At 40.5% G+C, this 25,964-nt stretch overlaps 1 protein-coding gene across 2 annotated transcripts in view; it reads right to left on the bottom strand.

Annotated features, from left to right (window-relative positions):
- The window catches only part of rspo2 (R-spondin 2), a 61,550-nt gene that overhangs the window by 31,656 nt on the left and 3,930 nt on the right, over nt 1-25,964 (bottom strand). For both annotated transcript variants that reach the window (XM_086309875.1, XM_086309876.1), the window contains exon 3: nt 3,194-3,382. In XM_086309875.1, the coding sequence (XP_086166001.1) occupies nt 3,194-3,382 (189 nt within the window). The remainder of the gene's footprint in view (nt 1-3,193; nt 3,383-25,964) is intronic.

The raw sequence follows: 25,964 nt of genomic DNA, 5'->3' as shown, positions 1-25,964 counted from the left end.
AAACACAAGCTCATAAGGCCCCGATCGTAAAAAAACTACATTTCCGCAAAAAGACGTCACTTCCGGTTTCGGGCAGGTCATGCGGTCATGTGATAGTTCGCGCTGATGGACGTAGGAAGTGTTACAAACAGCTGATGGATCGGCGAAGCGTGTTTCTGGAATATCATGTTTTTGTTGCTGCAAGTGATTTTTATGCAGTTTTTGCAAAGCTATATGTGGAAGGAAACTGTGACCTAGGACAAGCTGATGGCATAAGATGTAAGTACAACTCCTCCAGTTTCATATGCAAAAAAAATTATTGCGCTAGCTTACTTGGTTGCAGAGCTACCGGGATTTAAAAATAGTTACGCAAAACAGAGCGTGCCCGCTCCGATCGGCTGTAAAGGGTTAAAGTATTGCTGTTGGCTTCAATTTTAGTAGAACCGCATTATCAAAGTTTTTGGCGAGCACTTTCCCAAGACATGCTAGTCAGGTGGACCAGACTGTCTGCAGTGCACAGAAGCTGGGTGAGAATGTGATCCTCTAAAGAATGAAACGCGTGAATGACGACCTGTTAGAAGACCAGAAAGCCACAAGAAACCTGCTTTCCAGATGAGCCAGCTGACCCTAATAGAGATCAACCATAATAGTGCATTTGGAGGATCTTTAACTAACAGTTGTAGTCAAGGATCTCTATATTTATGACCAGGAGCTTGACCCTGAACAGCAGAGAAAGTACATCTGACATCTAAATTTACAGTCTGAACCATGACTTGTTCAACATAACAGTATACATACGATTTTTGTATTTGTCTTAGATTCCATACCAGTGAAACTACAGCCCTCTGTCTAGCTATCCTTGCTTTATATTGCATAACAATGTCAGTTTACGGTTTTCCTTTAGAAAAAGTGAACATTAGATTTCAGAGAGAGTCCCCAATCCTATCGACCTCTTGCTTAGTAGAAGAATTTCAGAACAGCCCTCAAAAAAATTCTTGAATGTGATAAGATCACACAGACAAACTCGGATTTAATAATAAACAGCTGTCCTCTAAGTGATTTCAGAGGCAGTGCTTAAAAAACACCAAAGAAATAGGGCACAGAGAACCCCTCATCATCGCCCTTCATGTCCACTGTGTCTGAGTTCCAGTTGCCTGCATTAGCTCACAAATATTACCTTCCAAGTCGATAAAATGTCCGCAATAAAATGATCGGATGCCAGCTGTTTAGTGGAAATGACACACAGAGCGCAGTTGAGAGTGAGACTCGAATAGGAAACCGGATTAGAGAGCCACAGCTGAAGCAGCGATCACATCAAAGTAGTTCTCGCATTAAAGTCTGATGCTACATGACAATACAAGATGTTGTTCTATGAGCAGTTTGCATGGCCAGTGATCCAGATTAACTTCCCACACATCAGGATCCGTTAAAGTCAAAATTCAGCCTGTGTGGGGCGGTGCAGTCAGGAAAGCAGGGTTAAAAAGTAACGTTTTAAAAGACTTTTTTTTTCTCTTCGACCAAAAAACAAGATGTCTTTCACTTCTAGCTTTCTCTGAGTAATGAAAATGGGATAAAGTGACTTTGGAGCCTTTAGGATTTTGCCTCTAATGTGGGAAAACTGATGAACTATGAGCATGCAAAGAGCAAGGGTTTTGTTTGTGGGTATCCAATTGATACCAGCAGTCTGCTAAAAGAGACGTTCAAAGTTTCAAACTGCACTACAGGATATTTCTGCAAACCTTTTGTGATCTTGTTATCCTAAATCCAAAAAAACATCCTACAAAAAGGAAAAACCGCCCATTTCGAATAATCTCAATCTCAATGTATTTCCTCAATATTTTTAATTTTATTTAGTTAGTAAAGGTTTAGCTTTATGTTTGGTAAGAATGGGAACAGGCTGACCCACAAAACACTGTTAGTAATTAAGAAAAACGTTATTTTAAATTCATTCATGAATTTATATTTTGAACCTTTTATAGTACTAATTTCTGAACAGAGCCTCAAAGACTGATGAAGAATCACAACCTGACCAGGTAAAAATGAACATGCGCTGATGTTCCACTGCCAGATTTCTGGACACTGAAGTTTCACTTTCAATAGAGGCCGTTTATGGCTTGAAGAAAAAAGAAATTGGTAGTTTGGCTGTAATATGCTTTTATTTTAATATCAAAATGAGCCAATCTATATATTTGCATCTAGATGGGCTACGGTTGCTGCATGTCAGAGGCAAAGGTACGGACATCCTCATCTGGGACTTAATTTCAGTACGCCTGTCAGAAGTTTGGCCTAGGATTTAAGTTCCACTGTTTTTATATGAAACACTCAGCCAACACCTATAAAGGTCCTCTCTATTTCTCTCCGGCCATATTTCACGTTCGTAAAGGTTAAATTACGAAAGTGAAACATGAAGAGGAGAAGGACATATTTGATTGACGAGCTATTGTTAATAGTATAATCTAGAGTATGTAAGACCAAAGGTGTGGTCCAAAACACTAATATGCCTAATGATGAGGGGATATTTAATATGGTTTCATTACTCAAACAGTAAATAAAAGTAAGTCAAGTTCTGAATTATATTGCCTTTCTCTAAATACTAAATACAATATTAGTCTAAGGTGTAGTGCCACTTTTATTGCTTTACTTTTCTTAATCAAACTCTCCAGTCAATGCACAATATATTGGTGGGTGGCCTGCTTTCTGTTCACAGGCAAAAAAAATTTCTTTGACTTCCAAGAAATTACACTGTCTAATGAAAACCTCAATCCACAAGCTCCGGCAATCAGTCGTTAAAACAAGTAAGTTTCCTTCCCTTATTCTAACATATAAACATCTTTCTCCATATTGCATAGTATCTCGAAAAGGACTGCTTTACCGTACTGCTGTTTAATGTGGCCCTAAAGCTAGTTTTGGCCTAATTGCATTTGCATTTTGGTTGCATTTGTGGTTCGATTTCATGCCTTCAGACAACCTCGCGTGACAGAGGCTGCTAAGACAAGGCTTCACCAGTTACATCCACCTGTGTGAACGGATGAGCCATTCAAATTGTCAGGCATGTGCGTCTCCTCTGAGTAAGTCGCAATAAATCATTCGCTGTGGGAAAATGGGAGGTGGTATTGTATGTCTGGCTAGGGAGCCAAGGGTGGAAGGAGATTTTGGGGAGTGAAGGTGGAGTGTATGAGGGATGCTGGGTAGGTTAAACTCGATAGGATCTTACTGGAGCACATGTTGAGTTCGGGGCTGCGCATGCCGTAGTATCCGGCCGGACAGTCGTGAAGACACTCCCCATACTGCCTCATCCTCTCCCTCCGCAGAAACAGGAACAGTTTGGGCTGGCAGTTCACACAGCCGTTATCCCTGGAGCACACCGAGCAGCCTTTACAGATGGGGTACGCACCATAGCTAGCTGCAGGAAGGACAAACGGGGGGGTGGGGGGAAGAAAGAGGGTGACATAGGAGCAAGAGTTGATTAGAATCCGGAAGAATCTGTCACTTTTTTTCGATCAAAGATTTTGTTCACACAAAACACACAGATTTATATTTCCTAAAAACTTTCTGAAATCAGCATTTGTGATCGATCCTTTATTGAACAGTGAATTTACCATCATCAATCAATGATCATCAGACACAAAAAATAATTTTTATTTTCAGTGCGTGTGTGTGTGTGAGGTCAGTGCTTCTGTTAGCTCGACTACCGCTGGAAGATGTAACTTCCACGGTGGTTCAGATGGCTGTTTATTCTGAACCAGCAACAAAGAAGCAGGATTCCTTCAGATCCTTGTATCATTACTCATCTGCGGATGACCGTAAGTTCACCCTGTGACAGGGACGAGGTGAACAAGAGGCAACACACTCAACTGTGGGAGGGCTGACCGTTAGAATAATACCTAAGTACAAGAGTAAAAACCCAAACAACCATAATAGATATATCAGCAGGATATCCTTCAATTCATAGTAAATATGTCCAATTCAACAATTTGTCATTCATGCAAACTCTAGTTCGCCTCTCAGCGTTCGAATGCTGATTGGTTATGAATGTGAATATTGCATTAATTCTGGTCAGAGCTGGCCTCCTAAACGATTGTGTTGAGACAGCCGATGAAAGCCCCCAGAACCGCAGCAGCTCTAGCCTCAGCTCGAGTTGCCTGTGGAAGACAAAGGAGCCAGTAAAAAGACAGTCCTTTCTACAATAAGTGGCTTTCAATCTAAACTCCTTAGCATCCCGTTTACAGGAAAATATCCTCGGGCCATTCCAAACGAGAGACACTTCAGATGTTCTTCAAGCCAAGTCTTGAATATCACAGGCAGGGACTGGGTAACAGCGGTGCTTATACTGTGCGACCTACCACAACGCTTAATAAAACACTGTGTAGCAAGCTGGACAGCCTGAGAGACAGAGCAGAGCATGCCTGCATTACTGGCCATAGATCCACATATTAGATTTCTCTGAAGGGATTCAACCAGAAAAAGTGAGAGCTAAGTGGGCCCATTGCAAGCATCAGTTTGTAATCATGTAAAAAATAAGTCAGCGCATGTTTTTCATCTTTTTTTCATTTGTTTTGTTGGAGCGCTGGGAGACAGTCAGAGGTATGCTGGCTCTGCCAAACTGTGCTCGTATTCCTGAAGCCAGAGTGGATGGAAGTAAGATTAAGTGCTAATCAGAATGTGTCTCTGATGGTCTTTAGGGATGAGGTTTACAGCGACACTCCATCGATCACAGCAGCGCCGTGATGTGCGCTCCAACTCCATTCATCACACAGACTGGGGATGGTTCATCTCCAGTCAGCACTTGCTCAGTAAGACATGAATGAAAACCCCAAATTAATACTAGCGTTGGCTCTTCCAATTCTCAGATGGAAAATCGTGTCTTATATTCAACTGTCAATCCAACGTTTTAGTTGTGCCAATGCAGCTCCAAGATGGCATCCTCAAAGTCATCTGGCGGATACAGGTGCGCCTTACCTAGCATCTAGTACAACTGGACAAATGTCAAGTGCTTTCCTTACCTTACAGAAAGTGCTATAATAACATGCAGGAACTTAAAGCCGACTTCTATTTCCCGTCAGGTAACGCTATCGCTATCACGAGAATCACTCCCCCGAATATATCTCATATTTCATTCTGTCAATCCTTCCATTCTGTAAGACTAAACTGCATCATTAGACCCAACCTCAATACTCAACCATATATTCCTGTAGAATACACAATCTGGGTGCATTTACAGCAAACTGACATTCGCATTAAACCAGTCACATGTACTCCCGTCTGCCCTTGCTAAATCTGAGCATAGCACTGACAGAAAAGGAAAGCCAACTTGGCAAAGGTAAACCTGTCAGGCTGGAAAAAGTTTATTTCTGCAGCGCGTTTCAAGCGGGCTCAAACCTCTTAACACTATGCTAACAAAACTATCCTAACAAGAATGAAAGAAAAACACTATCCGGGCCTGTGGTCATCCCAGACCATTGGCAGGTCAATCAACAGAGAAATTATAGTTATTGAAAGGCCTTTTGATGAGCCTGGCTCAAAGTTCCCGCTCATTCTTTGCTCTCCGTTGTTTCTGCTTGTTGCTAATCTCACGGTGTCGGCAAGTGAGGACAGCGCAGTATACGTTGTTTGAATGAAGCATTTCCCGTGTCCTGGAATTACCATATGACTATGGGGAAAGTAGGGAAGGAAAGGCTGAAGGCAGTGGAGAGAAACTCTTTTGGTCCAGATCTTGGGGAGATTAGCTTGTGTGTGTGCGTTTGTGGAAAGGTTTGGAGGTTTAGGCCACAGGTATGTCAGGAAAGAGGCCACAATTCACAGTGTCTGGAGCTACGCTGTCCAACTCACGTCCCACACTACCGGCATAATGTCTAGTGCACTTTACATCAATCTGCCGACTGCCAGCAGGTTTCAGCCATTCTTAAGAAAAACATCCAAATGTACTTAGAGCAGAAGAAAAGATACTGAAAAGTAAATTAACAGACATCTCCATATATTACAGCAGTTTAATTTAATTTGGGAGGACCGTATAGTTAGTTTGCTAGAGAATATGTTCCAAATTGTAAATGTGGTCCCTTTTTCTTTTGGCATATTATGTCTTTCCTATTTTCAGACACCAGGTCTACTTAAACCCAGTCTATCTTAATGCTAAGTGTGTTCAGACACATGTTCCATGTTCTTCTTCTGTTCTTCACGCCCATGCTCTTCTTCTGTCAGTCACTTTGAAATTAAACTGACCCACAGATGTAGAACAAATGGACCGAGTGGTCAACATCTCATTATGGATACCAAGTTTAACGTATACGGTATGTATTTTGAGACTTCGGGAGAGGACTGCACATCATTAAAAGCACCACTCCTTTCACATGATAAAGTGATGTCGTTTACGATTTCAACCACAAAGTGCTTATTACGTGAAACAAAACAAATCCGCAGTTCCCACTTCTGACAGCTGAGTAAAGATCCCCCTGGGCTTCAAGTACTCTATTTACAAAAGCCCAAATCCATACGAACATCGCTGAAAAAGCCTCCACAAGGACATTTTAATACAAAAACTTAATAAGTGCCTCAATGTGTCATGTCTACAAGGCAGAGCGCTGTGCAAAGTTGCTGTTCTCATACAGGAACCACATGAAGGACCCCTCACATATCGTCTACCTCAGCCTTCACAAATGTACTGTGACAGCTAAACCCTGGTAAGTCCCGAGGGAGGAAAATACCTTGAAATCATTTGCATTTATAAAGAGAATTTACATAATGGGTACATTTTTAAAAGAAAATGCTGGCAGTTTGGAGAAGATTACGTCTGTGTGCAAGTTTAAAGCAGAAGCCAGTTAGCTTAGCAAGATCTAACTTTCCTCATTACAAAAACTGTCCAAAGTTTAAACACAGTACATGGCAAGTTAATTTATAAATAATTTATAAATTTCTGGACAGATTATTGATATGGCTAGATTATGATTATGCTGTTTCCCTATGCCCCAATATTTATACTAAATTAAGTTAAAGACCTGCTAATTATAGCTACATATGTAGCTTACAATATGAGCGCAAGACTGGCCCAAACCTTATTTAACCTTTGTCAGAAAGTGTACTTTCCAGTGTGCCACTAAGCAGTGTCCTTTCAGCTAATTTACAGAGGATTTTCTTTTTCTTCATGCTTCATGCTTCTGTCCAACTAACTATCCAAAAACCCAACTGCACCTGGCATCTTGTGGGCTGTCTTCTCTAGAGTGAGATGGCAGCCAGTTTGGAAATACTCTCATGTTATAAAAATATAATAATCACCAAAATTAAAATTGATCATGTTACAGTGAAATATGCCATGCAGTTCCAACACCTGTTTTATTTTAGATCAATAGCAGGCAGTTAGCTTAAAGGTTTCTGAGGGTGACAAAGGCAGGGTGTTATTCTGGAATCCCCTTGAATTGCATTACTTAGACATCAACCTTCTCCAAATGAGGAATGACCAACTTGATGCCCCAACACAAAAATACAGTGCTGTGAAAATGTATTGAATGGTTGGTTACAATTACAGTGGAGATGACAGATCTTGTAACGCAAGTTTACATGTTTGGCTAGCATTAGCGCTGTCAATATGCTCTAAAATCTGCCACATCTATCTTTTAAATCTCATGTCAAAGTAGAAGAATCCACAAGATCAAGATTACCCTTCATTAAGATCCCATACAGGAAGTTTGGCCATAAAAGTAAATACATAGGAGTAGAAGCAGTAACAGCTAACTAGCGCAACTGACTCTTGACTTCATCCATCAGTTATGCATCTACTATAGGATGCCACTCACATATTCGACTGGGAAAGTACCCAGTCAAGAGTCATAGCTATGCTAATCAAGTGGTCAAGGCTGCAAGAGAACATGTTTTATAAACCTGCTATTAAGTATGTATGCTGTTCATCTTAAGTTTGTCGAACAACAGTTAGAGTCACAGCATAAGAATGACAGCGTGTTTGGAGCGCGGCAGCTTTCGTTTTGCAGCCTGGGAAATTTAACTGCATGCAGCTCAAGAGTAATTAGGGCTGCTTTAAGATCAAGTTGAAAAAAAAAAAAAACACAAACTCCATTGCAGGTAGATTTTTATGAGTCCAAAGCCAGCGTGACAGATTATGCTCATGGCTGCCAAAACCATCAGCATACGCCATGAGGTTCCACCCACGGTCAGCTAACTTCCTGCCTTGCACTCACCTACCTACTGTTACCCATGAATACATTCATATTGAAAGATTCCAACTTTCTGCACTCCAAACCCCTAACAAGGCAAACTGCATATAATTTTTGTGTTTCTTCAAGAGCGGTGAACTTCACAAAAAGAACAAAAGACATGTTTTAGTAGGCTTCAGTGATGTAGGTCTTTTTTTTAGATTGACTTTGTTAACAAATCTTAGGTCATTACTGATGAAGACTGATTCTCTGTAACCATTTTCAGGCCCTTAAAGATATACATTTTATTTTCATTTCCTTTAATTTTCATAGGATCCTTGTATTTATGTTTTTTGGGATGTCATTTTCAGATGCAAGGATTTTTTTTGTTGTCTGTGGCCAACAACATTTAGAACAAAGCAGTAACATGATTCTGTTTCATGCCTCGGCTCCTCAGTTCAAGTCACAGTGTCATTCACTCAGCAAAAAGTAACAGACCATAGTTTACCTTGACACCTGTCATTTTAACCAAGCACTAAATAAAAAACCAGAGTGGGCTAGCAAAAAGCGTGTCCCGGTTAACTGCTGAGGTGATGCAGAAATGCTGCAGACTTGTATCGGTATCATAACACGGTGGTGAATTCCGAACTCAGCAAAACTGAAGACTGGTGCTTATATTAAAACACAACTCTTTCTATTCTCATAGTTCTGCTTCATTTCTCCAAGGGCCCCTGGTATGTAAATCTAATAATGCAGACTGTGAATGCAGCTATCCAGCACACTGTCCATTATTTGGAAAAGGCACTTTACAGTGCAGGACACATATATACATACGGGGAATCTTGACATCATCCAGTAACACGGCAAAAATATATCAGCCGCTTCATCTATATTATCCATAAATGTCACATGGTCAAGAGGCAGTGATGGAAAACCTCAGCTTTTGGAGTAGCAGCAGGTCACAAAGACTTGCACTCTCATGTGGAAAGCGCCACATTCACCAACAGAATTATACGCTTTCCTCGTGGCACTGGGACTATTATTGTTTATTGTCTACCTCACTTGTTCCCCTTAAATGCTGGTATAAGCTTACTGCTGTTCCACTTAAGGGGAAAAAAGAGAAAGCATGGGACAAGGAAAGGGCATATACAGGACAGCGCAGCAGCCTCCAGCTGACTGGCGGCGAATCGTACCAGAAGGAGCAAAGCAGCCACTTTCTGGATCTCTTCAAACCACCAAACTATCGAGGATTACGCTCCATAGCTGTAGCAGTGTCAACCCTCACAAGCGGTTGTAACATCTCAACATTGTTCGAGCATGGAAAATGACATCAAACGACCTGCTTTTCGGGCCCGTGACTTTGTCATGAATTTGGAAGTCGCACTTAGCTAAAAAATTGCGGAGTAAAAGCAGAAGGGGTAAAAGAGGGGGGTACTTTGGGCCTGTGTGCTGAAGGCGCATTTCTGTTCCAATTTAGCAGAAAATATATTGGACTTGCCTCTGACTCTGTTCCAGCTGGAAACAGTCAGGTTTTAGGATCTATGCCTTTTTCCCCCCGGTTTACTTTAACAGATCATACTGTAAGCACATGTTTATAATTTGGGACAGTCCTGCTGCTTATAATGATTTTGCAGCATGAGACTGAGCAAACACATTTTGCTGTCAGACATATTAGCCCCAGCCAAAGTGTTCTTGTGACACAGATCCACCGTGCGACGCAGGCAGCTCGGGGATTTGAACCCTCACTTAAAAGCGTGGTTGTTAATGTAATGGCGAATGGGTAAAACAGGCAGCTATGGTTCAAACAGGCAAGTGGAAAAATGGCAACATGAAGGCAACACTTTTTAGTGCGTAATAAAACAAAAAGTCAAACTAATTTAATTTGGTGTGACTCAACAGGTCGGGCCACAGTGCCATGCAGGTGAGAAAAATAGATTTGACTCACTGGATAACCACGGATGCAAATGAATGGAAGGAATAGTTTGACATTTTAACAATTTTTTGGAGTTTTTTTTTTCTGTTTGTGTTTTTTCTGAGAGTTAAATAACAAGATTGATACTGGTAGGGTTAATGTGTACATGAGAACTAACATGTTAGAGTCTCTGGTGGTTTCCCTATTTACTGCGCTCAGCCAAGACATACATAAGTTTCAAACTTCCCATAAAAAGACAATTTATTTGCTGTACACGCATAGATTCAACATGATTACACAAGATAAAACACATTAAATAGCCTAGTGAGCTTTCAAGGGAATGTTGGTTGTTTTGCAGCTTTAAAATTCAATGTGGCCTAGCTCTATGTCTCTATGTCTCTGTCACGTCAGAGTAAAAACAGGACAACAACCTCTTTGTGACTAGGAAAACTTGGTGGTTGATTTTTTTCTGCTGTTTGCAACCAAATGAGAGTATGAACAACAGGTCACCCAGAGATTGAGCAGTCAACATCCTCAAACATCATTTAACGACAAGTTGCCTGATGGGAGGCAACCTGTCTACAAACCATTGCGGCTCAACACAGACTAATTGCAACCACTCTTAGACTCTAAGTGAAGGTTTTGGTGAAGGGTTGCAAATAACTAACATCTAATTTATAAATGCAGATAGACAGAAACATGCTGTAATCAGTCTGAGTGAGTCTGCGTCAATGAGTTTAACTCCCCTGCAACACAACCCTTTGCAAAAGGAAGCTCAACACCTGCTGTTGTTCTGGTTATATTTCTACCGGTATATAAAAGCAAGGCTGCCAAGAATCTATGACTCCATCTACTACTGTTTTATCACCATTATTATGCACCAAAGTCACTGTGAACACAGTCTTCAAAGCAACATTTTTAATGCAACAAGGTTGCAAGTTCATTCAAAGTGTGATTTGAATGTCCTTCCTGATTTTGCAGCTGGTCAAATAGAGATACACTGAGAGTGCTTCCAAGATTATCTGGAAACACTCTGCACCTTTAGCCCATCTGTCCAGTCGAACTCTCAACCTTGCACTCCTTTCAAGTCTGTATGAAGACCCCAAGTTAGTTCACTTCCTAATATCTTTAAGACTTAAGTCCCTTATTCGGGTCAGACACAACATCTGGATTCCTTGATGTGAAAGAGACCTTGTAATTCCTGTTTGGAAATTCGTAATAAAAGATGAATCACTAACCTGCCTCTCGCAGTGTTTTCACACTTTCAACCACAGTGATGGACACTTACACCCTTCAGCCAGTGGAAAGCTGCTCAAAAGCTGGTCATATATGAGAGGGGGAAAAAACAGAATGACCTTGATGTGGTGGTCAACTAACGGCATCGCCTCTTCATTGTGGGTTGCGGTCCCATAAATGTTTTACAATTTTGCCTTGCCATGAAAACAGCAGAATATCTGTTTGCAGTCCGTGTCAGCATTATTTAAACAATGCAGTGAAACAATGCAAACCTCTAATCATGTTAAACTTTTGTTCCAGTGGAGTAAGAAAACAAAAAAAGTCAATTCTAAAAGAGTTGTGACACTTTAAAAAGCATTTGTTAGGAACGCTGCATTTATGGGCCTATTTTATTTTTGGTATATTTTATAGATTTACAGCACAGCTTTAAAGTGGTTTAGAAAAAAATGAACCAAAAACAACAGTGTTAATTGTAGCACTTTGACACTATTAAATGCACAAAATATTCCCTATTTAATGCACATGAAATCTGTTCTCTTTCTTGCCATTGTTTCAGTAAAAATGGACAAAAAAAAATAAAAAATCAACCTGTCTGCTGCCTGTGATGGGTCATCATCTGTTTTTCATTCTCTTGGTGGTTAATACTTGTTTTATACATTTACACTAGGACTGGCCAGTGCAGGTGCAAAAGGATCTTGTCATATTTAATCACTGGGGCACTGCAGGAGTTAATTGATGAGTCACGAAGATGGACTTTATCACCCCCTAAACAGGCACCATGAGATGAACATGTGGTTTGCATTTCTTGCTGGCTCCATTGCTTCTTCTTGTCTATCTTTTTTCAAAATTTCAACAAAAGGTGATGATGTTCTTGTGAAACACCAGAGTTATTTCAACCCATTTTCAGTAACTCACACCAGACTAACGATGGTGCCAAGTGAAATCGACAGGTTCAGAGCACATTAACAAACAAGCAGTTGGATATTGGAGATTTTATCAATAGCAAACATGTTGTTTAAACCAGTGAGGTGATGGAATGTGGACATTTTTATGCTTTTTTTTTAAAAGGACTGGCCTGGATGAATTATGGACCTCTACGTAAATTTGTGCCAACACATTGACCTTTAGTTGCAAAACTACATGGAGTATAATAAATTGTTTTATGGTTTTTTATTCGTGAGACTCCAGAGGTGATGCATAGCACATTTGGAAAGGATTAGATCAATTGTCCAGGATGTGGTTGCAAAATACAGTTTAAAAAAAAAAATCTGCATCATTCAAACACGGCAAGGTATGTAGTAAGCTAATTGCAGATGATGGTCCATTTTCAGCCCTTGTACCAGATAATTCTCAGATCTGGTTTTTGCTTTTTGCGAAGCTACTTAACAATGACAAATTATTCGAGCATAAAAAAAACGCACCTAAATCAAGCGAGTGTGTCGATACATAACAGACAACTTAGCCAGGCGACAGTTTTAATAGTGTCCTTAAGGACTTTGTTACTAGCAGCTTGTCACAAAAACATATAATTTTTGTCCCACTTCTAAAGTAAAATCCAGAAATAAAACAGTATTTTTGATTCCCAAAGAGATTATAGCTGAAAATCTGGCATATCTCAGCATGGTGTGCAGAGATGCACTGGGCCCTTGAGTTGATCCATGTACTGTCCACTGAAGCCTCATCAGAAATGGTGTCAGTGGAAGTGTGGCTGTCAAGAAGCCATTATTAAAGAAGGCAAACAGAGAGGAAAAATCTGATTTTTTTTTTTTTTTTTTTTGCCAAATTAGAAAAGAACTGGACTGATAATCAGTGGAAACAGGTTTTTTGTAGTGATGATGTAGTGTTTTGATCAAATCATTGTATCAAATCACATCTATGGAGGACATCGGGAGAGAGGTACAACAGTGAGTGTCTACAGCCATCTGTCATGGTTTTGGGCTGCAGTTAAGCCAGTGATGTTTATCAAAATTGTTGGAATTATACATGCAGAAAAGTACAGTCGAACTTTGATCCACTATGCAAAAATCATCTGACAAGTGTCTGATTGGCAGCAAATCCCAAACACACTGCCAATGCAACACAAGCATACATGGATGGTAAAACATACAATGGTACACTATCAGTCATTGACTGGCCTCCCCAGAGCCCAGACCTAAACGTTAGTGAAGCAGTGAGAGATCCAAAGAAGAGCTTTGAATGTCTTTCAAGATCCCTGGGGAGTTATTCCTGAAGACTGCTTAAAGAAGTTCTAAGAAAGCTTGCCTAAGAGAGTTCAGGCTGTGCTGAAGAATAAAGATGGTCATACCATTGACTTTCAGGCTTGTTAGAACTGTACAAACTTTGTTTTTGTTTTACATTTCAGTGAATCACGGCACCCATTCCCCATTTTCCTAACAAAATATAAAGAAATGAGGAGAAGCTGATAACTGATAACCTAGTGTATATCTAGGCAGTCTGATATCAGGAATGTCAGTACATTAACAGTTTTTGACACTGACTGAAAGAGCATAAACTACTTATGAAGTATAAGACATGCAAAATAAGAAGTAATTCCCAAAAGAAAGAAACCCATTTGGAATTTGTATAGTTCAGTATTTACACTCCCTCAAATTCACTCAAGCTGTGGGAAAAATGTGTTCTCAGAACAGAAGGAAGAAATGGCTGAGGGGAAAAAGCTGGGTGGAGGGAAAGGTGGAGTGGCTGTGATTAGGCCACATGTTGGTAATTTATCACACATAAACCTCACACCTAATTTTCACACCTGTAGCTCACCGTGTGGGTAGTCTAGTAATTCACTCACACACGCACCTCCACACACAAATACACACTCTTACACCGCTGGGTGGGACTTGGCTGTGGGTTTTCCCAGTGCAGGAGGCGACCGAGGACATCACAGGGATCAGCAAAGTCATCGGGCATATTTGGCATATTTGCACCCCATGTAGCTTCTGCTCCATCTCTCCCGCCCTAACCCGTGCACACGCTCCCCTCCCCATGTGTCATCACCTTGACTAAACTCATCTCCACTTCTAGCTCACACATCTGAAAAACAAAAAAACTTGGACGTGACTTTTTCGTACTTGCCAGAAACATATTTTTGGAGCTCCAGATGGAAGATAATCATCTTTTGCTGAAGTATCACGCAAAAACAGACCGTAAACTTAAGGTTTTGTTACTTCCTATCACTGGCTCACAAAGCTGGGAAAATAAATTATTTTTTTAAGTAGAAAAAGCTGGATGGATCACAATGAACTGCTAAACGTGGAACTCTGAAATAAAAATATAAGAAATTGCCATCAATGCTGTATTAAAAGCTCAGATTTTTACTTGAAAAAATTAGCTTACTTTCACGCTTTTTAAATGTTTAGCAATTACAGTAAATTGTGGAATTAGTGTTAGTGAATAGTAGCTGAAGGTAGGGCAAATTCCATCATTGTAAAATTTGATTACTTGGCTTTACTTTAAATTATACAAACTTACTCTCTCTCAAAAACATTTATTAGCCTCAACTTAAGATGGTCAAGATATGCTAACTTGGTTTTTTTTTGTGACCATTACTCAAGGTCAAAGGTGTAAAATAAAAGTTCTCCTATCAAGTTAAACACACTCTATGCAACTTCAGTTGGATATGAAATATTGATCAGATAATGATGACGATGACTTTAATATAAATGACGCACTGTGCCCCATACACCGCACAGTTTAAGAAATGCTGGTTATACGAAGATAAAGTACAAAAGTCACATATTCAGATTATAACAAAACAGGAGTTTTGTTTCCTCATGGATAATTGTGACTTTGTTTTAGTGTCAGAGCAGGTCGCAGGAGGGGTCATCTTAATATTCTATACAAATATAGGTTTTAATATTAAATTCTATACAGTGGAATCCCGACTTACGAAATGAATTCGTTCCCGAGGGTCTTCCGTAAGTCAAAAAGTTTCGTAAGTCGAAGCACCCATTGCGCCTTTTGAGTGAGGTGATGCTGAACGATAGGCTATAGGCTAATTGCTAACTAGAATAACAATATGTCGTTCAAGTGGAACAGCGAAGCGCAATTACGAAAGCCAAGGGGTTGTCACATCATTCGGAAGGCATTCTGGGCATTCTGGGCTCGGCCAATCAGAGCCAGCGGATTTCGTAACACGGACATTTTGCTGTAACACGGGCAGAAATATTGCCATTCAGTGCCTTCGTAACTTGAATTATTTCGTTCAATGGGGTATTCGTAAGTCGGGGTTCCACTGTATTGTGTAACTTAATCATGTTTTATATACAATTATTCTGCTAAGGAACTTTAAAAAAAAAAAAAAAACATACAGTATGTTTTATCTTAAATGAAAAAGAATGAAAGTTTAAAGGAACAGTGAAAAGAAACATACTGGTTTCTTTTCACTGGTTTTGGACGTTAAGAAAACACACTGAATGTTAGATCCAGGAAAAGACTGCCAATTGTGAGGACTCGCATAAATCAGCCAGTTACTAAAAGCTTTGACATTTTCTGTTCGCCTCACAGAGTTTCATTATTTATTTTCTTAGGGGTAGCCAAATTTTGGGAGACGGGAGCAGGAGCAAAGAGCTGCCACCTGATGGAATCTTCATTTTCACAGAATGTGTTTGAATCAAGTCATTTATCATTAAAAAAAAAAGAGAAAAAAACGAAAAGAACATGAACAGCTGTTGAAAAATTATTCCTTATTAAGTGCTTAACAAGATACTACTTCACACTCGCACTTCACCCACTGAGGCCAAAAGGGAGATCTGACGTGCTTACCGGGGTCAAAAGTGGAGAGCACCACAGGGGGCAAATGGCAAAGACCTGGTCTCGCTTTCAGTTGTGGTGCCTGACACTGAAAAAAAACCTAAAACTCCTAAACATCAAAGCCACACTTTTCTCTCTCTGTCAAAAAAAGAAAAACTGGACTGGATCCAATATCGACTTTTTCACGGGAAAATACCGCAACCTTGTTTGTTTTCTCACTTAACTGCCTGCTGCCAGCTTTTCGACGAGAGAAATGGTCACAGCACAGGTCATTAGAAGGCTGAGACTTATATTTCTTTCACTAAAGCTGCCATTATTTTGTTAAGTTCTCTTTAACTTAATTACCAGAAAGCGCACACATACACAAAGAATCTTTAAAGAGAAGTTCATCTGAGGTACTTCTCAAGTCTGCGATGTACAGTTTTGCGTAGAGCCGCCTGCTCCTGTAGCAGGTGCCTGGGTCACATCTGGCCTCGTGTTTTCACACCACCACAAACCGGCACCTGAATGGTTGGCACTGCCCAGATTTCTTAACAGAAACCGGCTTGTGTTGGCTCTGAGAGGCCAGGACTCAGCCCGCGGGAGGACATGTTTCTTTTCTTATATTGCCTTTTGAGAGAACCTTGGAATAAATGCTTTCATAACGCATGAAGGAGGGGGGCATTTTGCTGTAGCTGAATTTTCTTTCAGCCCGAATACTGCACGTGCTCTTCAGTATTTGACTACTGCACCCAAAAAAAACAAAACAAAAAAAAGAACACAGGCTTCCAAGGTATGTGTTAGATGTTTCAATAAGATTTAAGAAGCCGATACTCGCATCCAAAACCCTCTGGGTGGTAGGAGGGTTGTCAAGTCTATCATTACATGCAATGGAGACAGATGAATGGATTGAATGGCTGTGCCCGCCTTTTACCTGCACGCCGCTGCGTTTGCTGCTACAGCTATGAGCAAATCAACTCAATAAAGATTCAGTATCTTCTTTGTTACATATATCAAATAAATGTTGAGGTGAGATCATTTATTTTTCTTATTCTATTTCACTAAGGCTTTCACCCTTTGAATACAAATGTGTGCACTCATCGTCATTGCTGATGCTAAGCAGCCCCATGCTGTCCATTACACTTCACTAGTGTTCATTACCGCACCAAGGCGGTACCATCTCTGAAGCCATTAGCTGGTAAACATATAAACTACACATGACCCTTGTCCACAGATACCTATTAGTTATGACTCCTGCTGGTGACAGCTGTTTACACAGCTAAGGCCGCATGCTCCTGAGCCCTGGCACTACTCCAAATCAAATAATATCCAGTTAAGGAGAAGTCAGCCAAGATGTAACACAAGTGCATAACTAGAAGGGGGTGGGGGGAGGGTGAAGGAATTTGACAAATGTTAATGGACCTCTTTCTTTCTTTTTTTTTTTTTGTTCTTTTGAAGCTTATACTTCTCTGTCTAGCATTTGTCTCTACCACAGTCATGTCTCATTGTCTGCATCCTAAAACAAGATTAGTGAGAAACCCTAATGGAGAAAGAAAAGTCAAAGGGCAGTCACCACAATTGATGTGCTGTTTGACAAGGCGCAACATAAAAATGCGCTGCATTAAAATCATAACAGCTTAAAAATTTTCTCCCGCAATTAGACTTTCACTCGTGTGTGTGCGTGTGCATTTGTGTCCAAAGCCCATGTGGCATGCAGCCAGAGGAAAAAACAACAACAAGACAAACAGCGACAAAAATGTCCCCGACCACAAAATACAACGCTGCATACAATACAACAAAATGAACTGTATTACAGTGAACACAGCTGTGCCCATTCTGTGAAACAAATGGGACTGCATCTCATTCAGTGACGGACAGCGTTACCCAAAGTGTAGATTTGACTGAGAGGGGAGGAAACTACACCTAACTTGTCGTTCTCATATTAGTTCGGGGATAATCGAGAGCGCGCTCCAACAAACTGCTTCAAAATCTCAGAGACTTCACAATTTGCTCTAGTCATTTAAAGCATCAACCTATTCTGTGAGTCCCACATGGATGCATTTTCATTTGTTAATTTGTCAGTCATTCAGCCAGGTTTTTCCTAATATTTGTAAGCAATATCTAGGCCAATCACAGGAGGACATCCGGTCCAAGTGTAGCCCACTTAGACTGTCAGAAATAAACCTTACTGCTGCAGTGCTTACAATGAAGCTGCTTTAAGCAAGATCTTTTAGACTAACAATGGACTGAATTGGTATTTGATGAAACAATCCCTATTTTTAAGCAAAGCGAAGAAGTAAACAACTAGAAACTTAGTGCGTAAAATCTGCCTGGCTTAAAAAATTTACAAGGACTGACATTAGCAGCTTAAGTGTTGCATATATTCTGTAGAAGTTTGCAGAGACCCCAGCACAGTAAAAAGAACTTGCTACTCTGGTATTTGTCACACGGTCAAAAACAAATCTCAAACGGATCACTAATGATTTAACCGGACAGCTGGAAAGTCTAGATAGCAAAAGTTAGTTTTGGTACTTCGATTGTTCAATCACACCTTAAACCAGATTTGTTCTGCACGCGTGGGAAAATGCACATGCTTCCTCTTACTGCTTCAGTTTAAAATTAATTTGTTTTCTTTCTCACACTGGGTTAAAGTGTGTATGTCAATGACTTTTATTGTGAAATGCATGAAGAGGAAGAAGCCCACAACAGAGAGCATTTACAGAGAGCCTGTTGATTGCTAGTACTGGTGTTTCATGAAAAGCGGCAACTACTCGTGCTCGAAGGATAGTCAGTGAAAATGAGTGAATGAAGCTACAAGGCTAACATAATTATTTATATCTGCTTCTAGAGAAAACAGCTAAAAAATACTGTCGTTACATGACATCACACTATTACATTAGTGTAATATTTAGTGTAACTTTCTTTGTCTTTGGGCGTCATTCATAGACAGTTTAAAGGATGGATATCATCCACTGGTTTCTGAAGTCTTGTTTTAAAGCCTCAAGATTAGCATTTTCACTGTCATCGTCTTGGTTTAAAGAAATAAAAATCAGATGTGTTGAGGAGGTGCACACCTGACTGTGAAACTACTCTTTGGCATGTGAGTTGTCAATAATGAGTTGGCAGCCAATGAGCATGGATAATCCTTTTTTTTTAAACAAAGTATGACAAAGATTTGCAAATGAGACAGTTTTCTATTCAATACGCCCCAAAATGAGTGACTGAGCCCATAAACCCACCAGGAAAGTGTTTGCAGAGGTAAAGACAGAAAACGTAATTAAACTTAATTGTGACTGGAAGTCGTTTTGCAACCACAGCTATTGCCATCTTGTGGCCTTTAGATGGAATAAAAGTTTATGCTTCATTTAACCAAACCAATGTCTAGGGTTACTTTTACAGTAAAATACTAAATAAATAAATAAACAAATAAATAGTTTAATTATTGATTAAACCAATTTCATTCATTTTTATAGTTAATGAAAGTTTCTTTTTTCATTTTGTTTTCTTATTTTTCTTATTTTTTTTTCTTTTCACCAAAACAGTGTATAAGCAGAATTTTCTATGTAATTTGACATTCTTAATACAAATAAGGATCAAATTTATTCAGAAAAAATATTTTTCATAACTAGTCAAATAAAATATAAATTTTAATCCTAAAATGTTAAATGAGAGTGTAGCAATTTTATGTACATCAGTCACACAGTGTACGTGTTGGTGACTTTTATTGTGAAATTCACAGGAAGAAGCCAACTACAGATCCCATCTATAAAGAGCCCATTCATTGCTAGTATCACATGCTGCATGTTCCAAACCTGTCAATTCTGATAAAATAAGCACATATAAAAATAATAAAACACTGTTATTTGGGAAGGCTCGGGGGGATTTTATGTCGAAAACACATCCTTTTTCCAACAAATAACCAGCTCCCCATGGAGAGTCACACCTGCGGCACCAAAGAAACTCATTGAGCGAAAACTTAAAAAAAGCCAACACAGATGTTTTGTTTTTCCAAGCTCAAGGTTGGGAATGAGCTCAGATACTGAGCGTACATACTTTGACAGCTAGGATGCTAGCCGTTTAGCGAGGAGTTTAAAGACACACAGAGGTGCTCTGTTATCTCGGATATAATCTCACAGCTCATCAAGCTGAGTGACAAGTATTGGGGTGTGAGACTGAATAAATCTGACGGGAGAAGAAGTACACTTCACTGCCTTGAGGCTAATGTTGCTGTTACTATAGCTTCCATTACAAGATTGACCTACAATCTTGTTGCTTTGCTCTGATAAGAGACAGACCAGATCTTATCCAATCCTTCCTCTATCGTGCACTCTCTGTTCCCATCACTCCTTTTTGCTCCTTCTACCCCGACCTCATAAGTCTACAGGGTATGACCCTCTAAGACCTTTTTAAATCCGACACGCAGGCTACGTTGCTGTTGGTCTGTTTCCTCCTCCTCGTCCTCTGCCTTCCTTTCTCTCCACAGAGGGAGTCAAAGAGACAATGAGCTAAGCATCAAGGCCCAGTAATGACTCCCAGCCCTGTTTCTGATTAAAAACACACCGGGTGCTTCTGCACTCCACAGGCAGCTATGAGGCCTTCCTCTCCTCACACCATGAGGCTTGAGAGTTAGATGACAGAAGCACAGGCCAGCCTCAACACAGCTCCATGGCCAGGAAAACAAAACCAAAAAATAAAATAAAAAATCCGGTCTAAGCATGACACGTTGTATCATTCAAAGCTCTTGTCTCAACTAGTCCAAGCCTAATTCCACAGGCAAGTCCTTATTTAGTCTGAGGGTGCCCAATTACCAACATTAACCTCAACCTCAGCCAAAACCATAACAAAGCCATAACAGAGGGTGCTTACAGTCCCCGCCAACGATGCATCAAGGGTGGGGGTAAAATATCTTGTCACGGTTATATGTAATTGAAAGTGCGTTGGTTTTGTCTTTCACACAGTATACAATGATACTGGCAAACCAAGATGGCAAGAAAAGCGGATTTTGTTGAGCGTTCTTCAATAAAGCACCTCAGTGCCACTCCATAGATGGCTGTACCGCACCACGCACTCAGCAGGCGGCAGTGGGGACTTCCCTACCTTTACCTCTCCGTGTCCATACTCAGGCCACCAAATTACAGACGTGCCGCAGAGAGACGCTTTATTGCATCTGACCAGCTCACTTCCTCTCCATACCAAAGGCATTACATGCTGAGCTTTATTTTGATGTGGCATGTAAGCATAATTAGAGGTCCCATAAAAGAAGGGAGGGGGGGAGAAAAAAAAAGAAGGAGTCTTGTCCATCTGTCGAGTGTTAAGGGGTGGGCTGGGCACGGGGGTAGCAATCAGAGAGCCCCATGCCTCCTTCTTGTTAGAGCCATTCTAACAGGCATTGAAGCAGACCTTAGCACCAAACTCGAGTCAGTGTGTGTGTGTTTGTTTCTGTACATGCTGGTGTATTTTCTCAAGGGGCCTCCTTGAGTTTCAGATTTCCGGGCTTTGCAGATCAATGCAAAGTAGGTACTAGTCAACACGCACACAAAGGATCATATCAATATGGTAAACAAGAGCACATACTGAGTGTGGCTTTTTCTAGAAACACTATACATTAGCCTTCCTTCCAAAGGCTCTTGGGCCCTAAATGATCCACTAAACATTTAGAGCCAGCCGGCTATAAAGAAATGGAATATTCATAAAATATCTTAAGGAAAATTACATGTTATGTGTTGTGAAAACACATTTTTTGCTTTCTGGTTGTCATTTTATGCTGTGTAGTGTTGACTAAGGGCACCCTAACCCTGACCATTTCACATATTGGAGTGATAAAAGCACACGATGTGATAAATGTGCTCAATATTCTATTATGTATGCTATGTACGTTTTCCAAAAGTGACGATTTCTATCGATATACTTTTGATATCTGGACGTTTAACATAAAACTTATCATCAGACTCAAGCTAGCTTAAAGCTAGCCTGAAGCTAGCCTAATTCAATGGTTCTCAAAGTGTGTGTCGCACCCAGCTGGTGGGACCCACAGTTCTGGCAGGTGGGGCGCAAGTTACCTGGCAGAAAAGTCAGGTTTAACATCGGAATCCCTTTTACTGCGGAACAAAGAAATTTGCGGCAGTTACGTTAATAATATGCGCATCCGCTGAAAATCTGCACCCGCGTGTGTAAGTCGACAGCCGCAATAAAGAAGTGTACTGAAAAGTGCGAACATGTGGTCAGGTCTGTCGTGCATCATTTACAGTGGTGCCGAAACCCAGGATTGGAGCACAACAGACCCGGCCACATGTTCGCACTTTTCAGTACGCTTCTTTATTGCGGCTGTCGCCTTACGCACGCAGCTGAAGCGTTTCGGCTACAGCCTACATACAACAACAACAGGACCCACTTAATTCTGTTTTAAGCCGCTCAGGTGCGTCTGCCTCCCCCGCAGCCGTGCCGCAGACCACGCCCCGCCACAGCTCTGCAGTCAAAAACAGGCTCACTGCAGCCACTAAGAGTGAAAAGTATTAAACTCTCACTAAATCCTTTATTTTTCATCTCTGTTCACAAGTTTCTGGATTTCTTTTTTATAAGGCTAAGACCCAACTTTATTTTTCCATGTTTGGGAATGTTGACATTCTGTTTAACTTGTTGCTTTTTTGAAGAAGTGGTGCAGACGAATGAAGCAGTCTAGTGACAAAAGTTACAGTTGTTTGTTTAAAACAAAAGTTACTGAAGGATTCATTGTGAATGAGTTGATCTTATGAATAAAGCTGCTTTTCTGTCATTGTTTTGTTTAGATGGGGCGTGAAAGTATTTCTTCCTGCCGTGTGAGGAATGATGTAAAAGTTCGAGCACCACTGGCCTAATTTCATGTAATAACTAGAAGAAGGAAAATAGGAAAATAATCAACATGTAAAGAAGGAAATGTATGTTTTTATACAAGTTTTTATACTTCTTAAAATGTGAAAGGACAGCTCAACACGCAACCTATTCCTTTTTTTCGTGGAGGTCATGAGAACATTAGGTATCACTGCTATGTGTATTATGTGAACATACAGCAGCAGTCTGTCAGCTAATAAAACAGTACATAAATATTTACACCATTTTACAATTTTATAATAATAATTACATTGTTGTAGAAACCTTAAAGAATACTGTATATACATATGTAATTGTAATAAACTAGAATAACTGCAAATAGCGAATCCAAGTGCAGTAGTTTACTGCAGTTTAACACAAACCGATGTTACAGGGAAAATATAAAATCCCACTAGTGTAAGTGTAGTTTTTACACTTTCTGTAGTGTGTTAAATTACATTGTGTTAATTAGTGAGCTTTGCGTGTGGTTTTGTTGCCTTTGGACAGAGTCAGACTGACTGTTTTCAGCGCTTACACTAAACTAAGCGAACTGGCTGCTGGCATAAGCATGATCTAACTCATGTGAATGAACACATTTCTTAAAATGTCCAGCTTTAAGCCTAATTTTAATGCTTTGTTTTGTGTAAAGCGAAAGGGGAAATGGCTCATTTTAACAATTCCCATGATTAGATTCATTGAGGAAAAAAAAAACACAATAGATGCCTATTGTGTTCACATCATTACCTCTAAACAGCTCTTCACTGGATTCTTTTAGAGGTGTGTATTAGTAACGTGAGAGGTAAGCAGCCTGGAAATGCATTCTGGTGTAAGCTCGAGGGGCTCCATCCCCAGCTCTGGGCAGCTCTCCCACCTGGAAGGACCTTGTATGTGTTTTTTTTTTAAATACTCTTTTTGTTTTGTTGTTTTATGTGTGGCACTTAGAAATGATTCCCAACATTAGAATCTTTTACGGCCCAATAAACTTGAGAGAATTGGACCAAATTGGCTGCTCATATTTAGAAGCTTTATAAGGAAACGTATTAAGGTGTAATTGCTGCGAAGGAACAGGCATAGGTGAGGGATGCAAAAAAAAAAAAAAAAAAAGTCTTCACACTCTGGACAGACACTGTAGTTTTTGTCTGCTGCTGAGAGATTCCAGTCACCATGAGGAAACATGGAGTGTGTTCTAAGATTTTATATAATAGCTTTATTTTATTTCACATTTCCGAAAAAAAAAAAAAAAGAAAAAAAATTTACAGCGTGGTAACACATCGCCTAAAATTGAAAACATCTGTTTGGCATTTAGCTTTGCCAGTATATGGGATCCTCAGATGACAATAGTTGAAAGTTGGAAAGGAACATCCCCATGCGTATCCCCCTCCTAACCCTCCAACCCAGCCTCCCTATCAAAAAAAAAAAAAAAAAGCCAAAAAAGGTGGGGAGAGAATTTATGAAAGAGAGCCCGAATCTGGAGATGGAAGAAGTTGATAGACGAATATGAGTACATCTCCTACCTCACGATCACACGCTCATAAATAAAAAGGTTATTCAGCAAACTCAATTCATTCATTGGGATTTACTGAATTTTTCAGATGGTAAAACAGTGGAGAAAAAGCAGATCGGATCATCCTACTTTGTCGTGGAGCCCAATAAAGAATCCAGATCTGTGTCTCCCTACAGAAGAAAGTTCATGCCACTGCATGTTTTTTTCCTCTTGCTGGGGGTTTTTCAGCAGTGTAGCATGGCACGAACGCACTGAGGAGCCTTTCACCGGCTTCACCTGATACCGCTGGGACTTGAAGTGGGAGCTGCACTACAGGCCGGGATCGACGTGCAGGTCAGACGAGGAGCTAGTCTTTCGACAGAGTTCGGAGGCTGGGTCAGACTAATGTGATTTATCAATATAGTGCATAAGTGAATCATTGTCCTTAATGGCCACGATAATCCCCAAGACAGACCGTGAACATGATTAGTTGAAGAAGTTGGGGTGGGTGAAGGGAGAGGATGTGTGTTGTGGACCCTTGATCATCGGTAACATGCACCTGCAGGGTGTCCATGTATCTGCCAGTACTCTTCCTCTCTCGCTCACTCTCTCTCTCAGACACACACAAACACACACACACACACACACACACACACAAAGATTTACACTTCTCGAAGCTTAGCTGACAGGGCCTGGGAGAAAAAAGACAGAGCTCTGTTCCTTGACGCTGGAGCTCGAGCTCAGGTCAAGACTCAGCCCGCTGTAATCCCTCTCAGGTGATGCTGTTCACATTCAGCCGCTTCCAAATACGCTTTTAAATATGCCTTCCTCATCCCCTAAAAAGCCCCCTCCTCTCTCTCCTCAGCACAACCTCCAAGGATGGTGGGTGAGAAGGACGGATCTCTGCTGAGATCAGATCCGATGGCTTTTCAGCATTTTCCGGAGACCAATCCCGTGCTTCACACGAATAAAACAAACACACTTTCAAGTGTTAGCTATGGAATAAGAAAGAAAAAAAAAACAGACGAGTGAGGCTGCAGTGCTAACATCACCTGGAGTAGAGTGGCATCATGTGAGAAGGTCTTGTTAAGAGACGTGCCATCAGGCTTTTTCCCTCCACACACACTTTTTTTCCAGACTAGCGAGGGTTGGTTTAAAAGCAGCTTCTTGGAGCGTTCCCTGTCATTCCCCTTAAACACTTAATCAACAGATTATATTGCGCTGAAGTGCTGTGTTCCAACATTAACACTTACACCCACAAACCTGGGACTTTGTGCAAGCTTTCAGCACACACAGGTCCACAGGCTGATGTGCAGGGCTCAGAAAAGAGAGCGCACTATGTGCAAGTAGCTAAGCTGCATCTAAAAAGAAAATCCACCAAACTTTTGCTGTATTATCAAAGTAAACCATAGAATCAGTTAAGAAGAGTCCACTACCTGAGAGTATCACGTTTTCACTCATTTTCAGTAACATCTTGTGATTTTTAGCACTAAAACCATATTCCCCCCCCCACACACACACAAACACATCCATGCTGCAAGTGTCATGCATCTCTAGCCTCGCCCCCTCCAACTCTGCATTGGTTTAATCTAATCACTTTGGTCCTTCAACAGAAAACACGCAAAAA

Source organism: Aulonocara sp. 'chitande type north' Nkhata Bay, linkage group LG11 (genome assembly GCF_057382095.1).
Source record: "Aulonocara sp. 'chitande type north' Nkhata Bay isolate Kocher_YH1m ecotype deep benthic linkage group LG11, A_spYH_male_GT1.1, whole genome shotgun sequence".
NCBI classification, from domain to species: Eukaryota; Metazoa; Chordata; class Actinopteri; order Cichliformes; family Cichlidae; genus Aulonocara; species Aulonocara sp. 'chitande type north' Nkhata Bay.
This window is presented reverse-complemented; position numbering and strand designations above follow the sequence as displayed.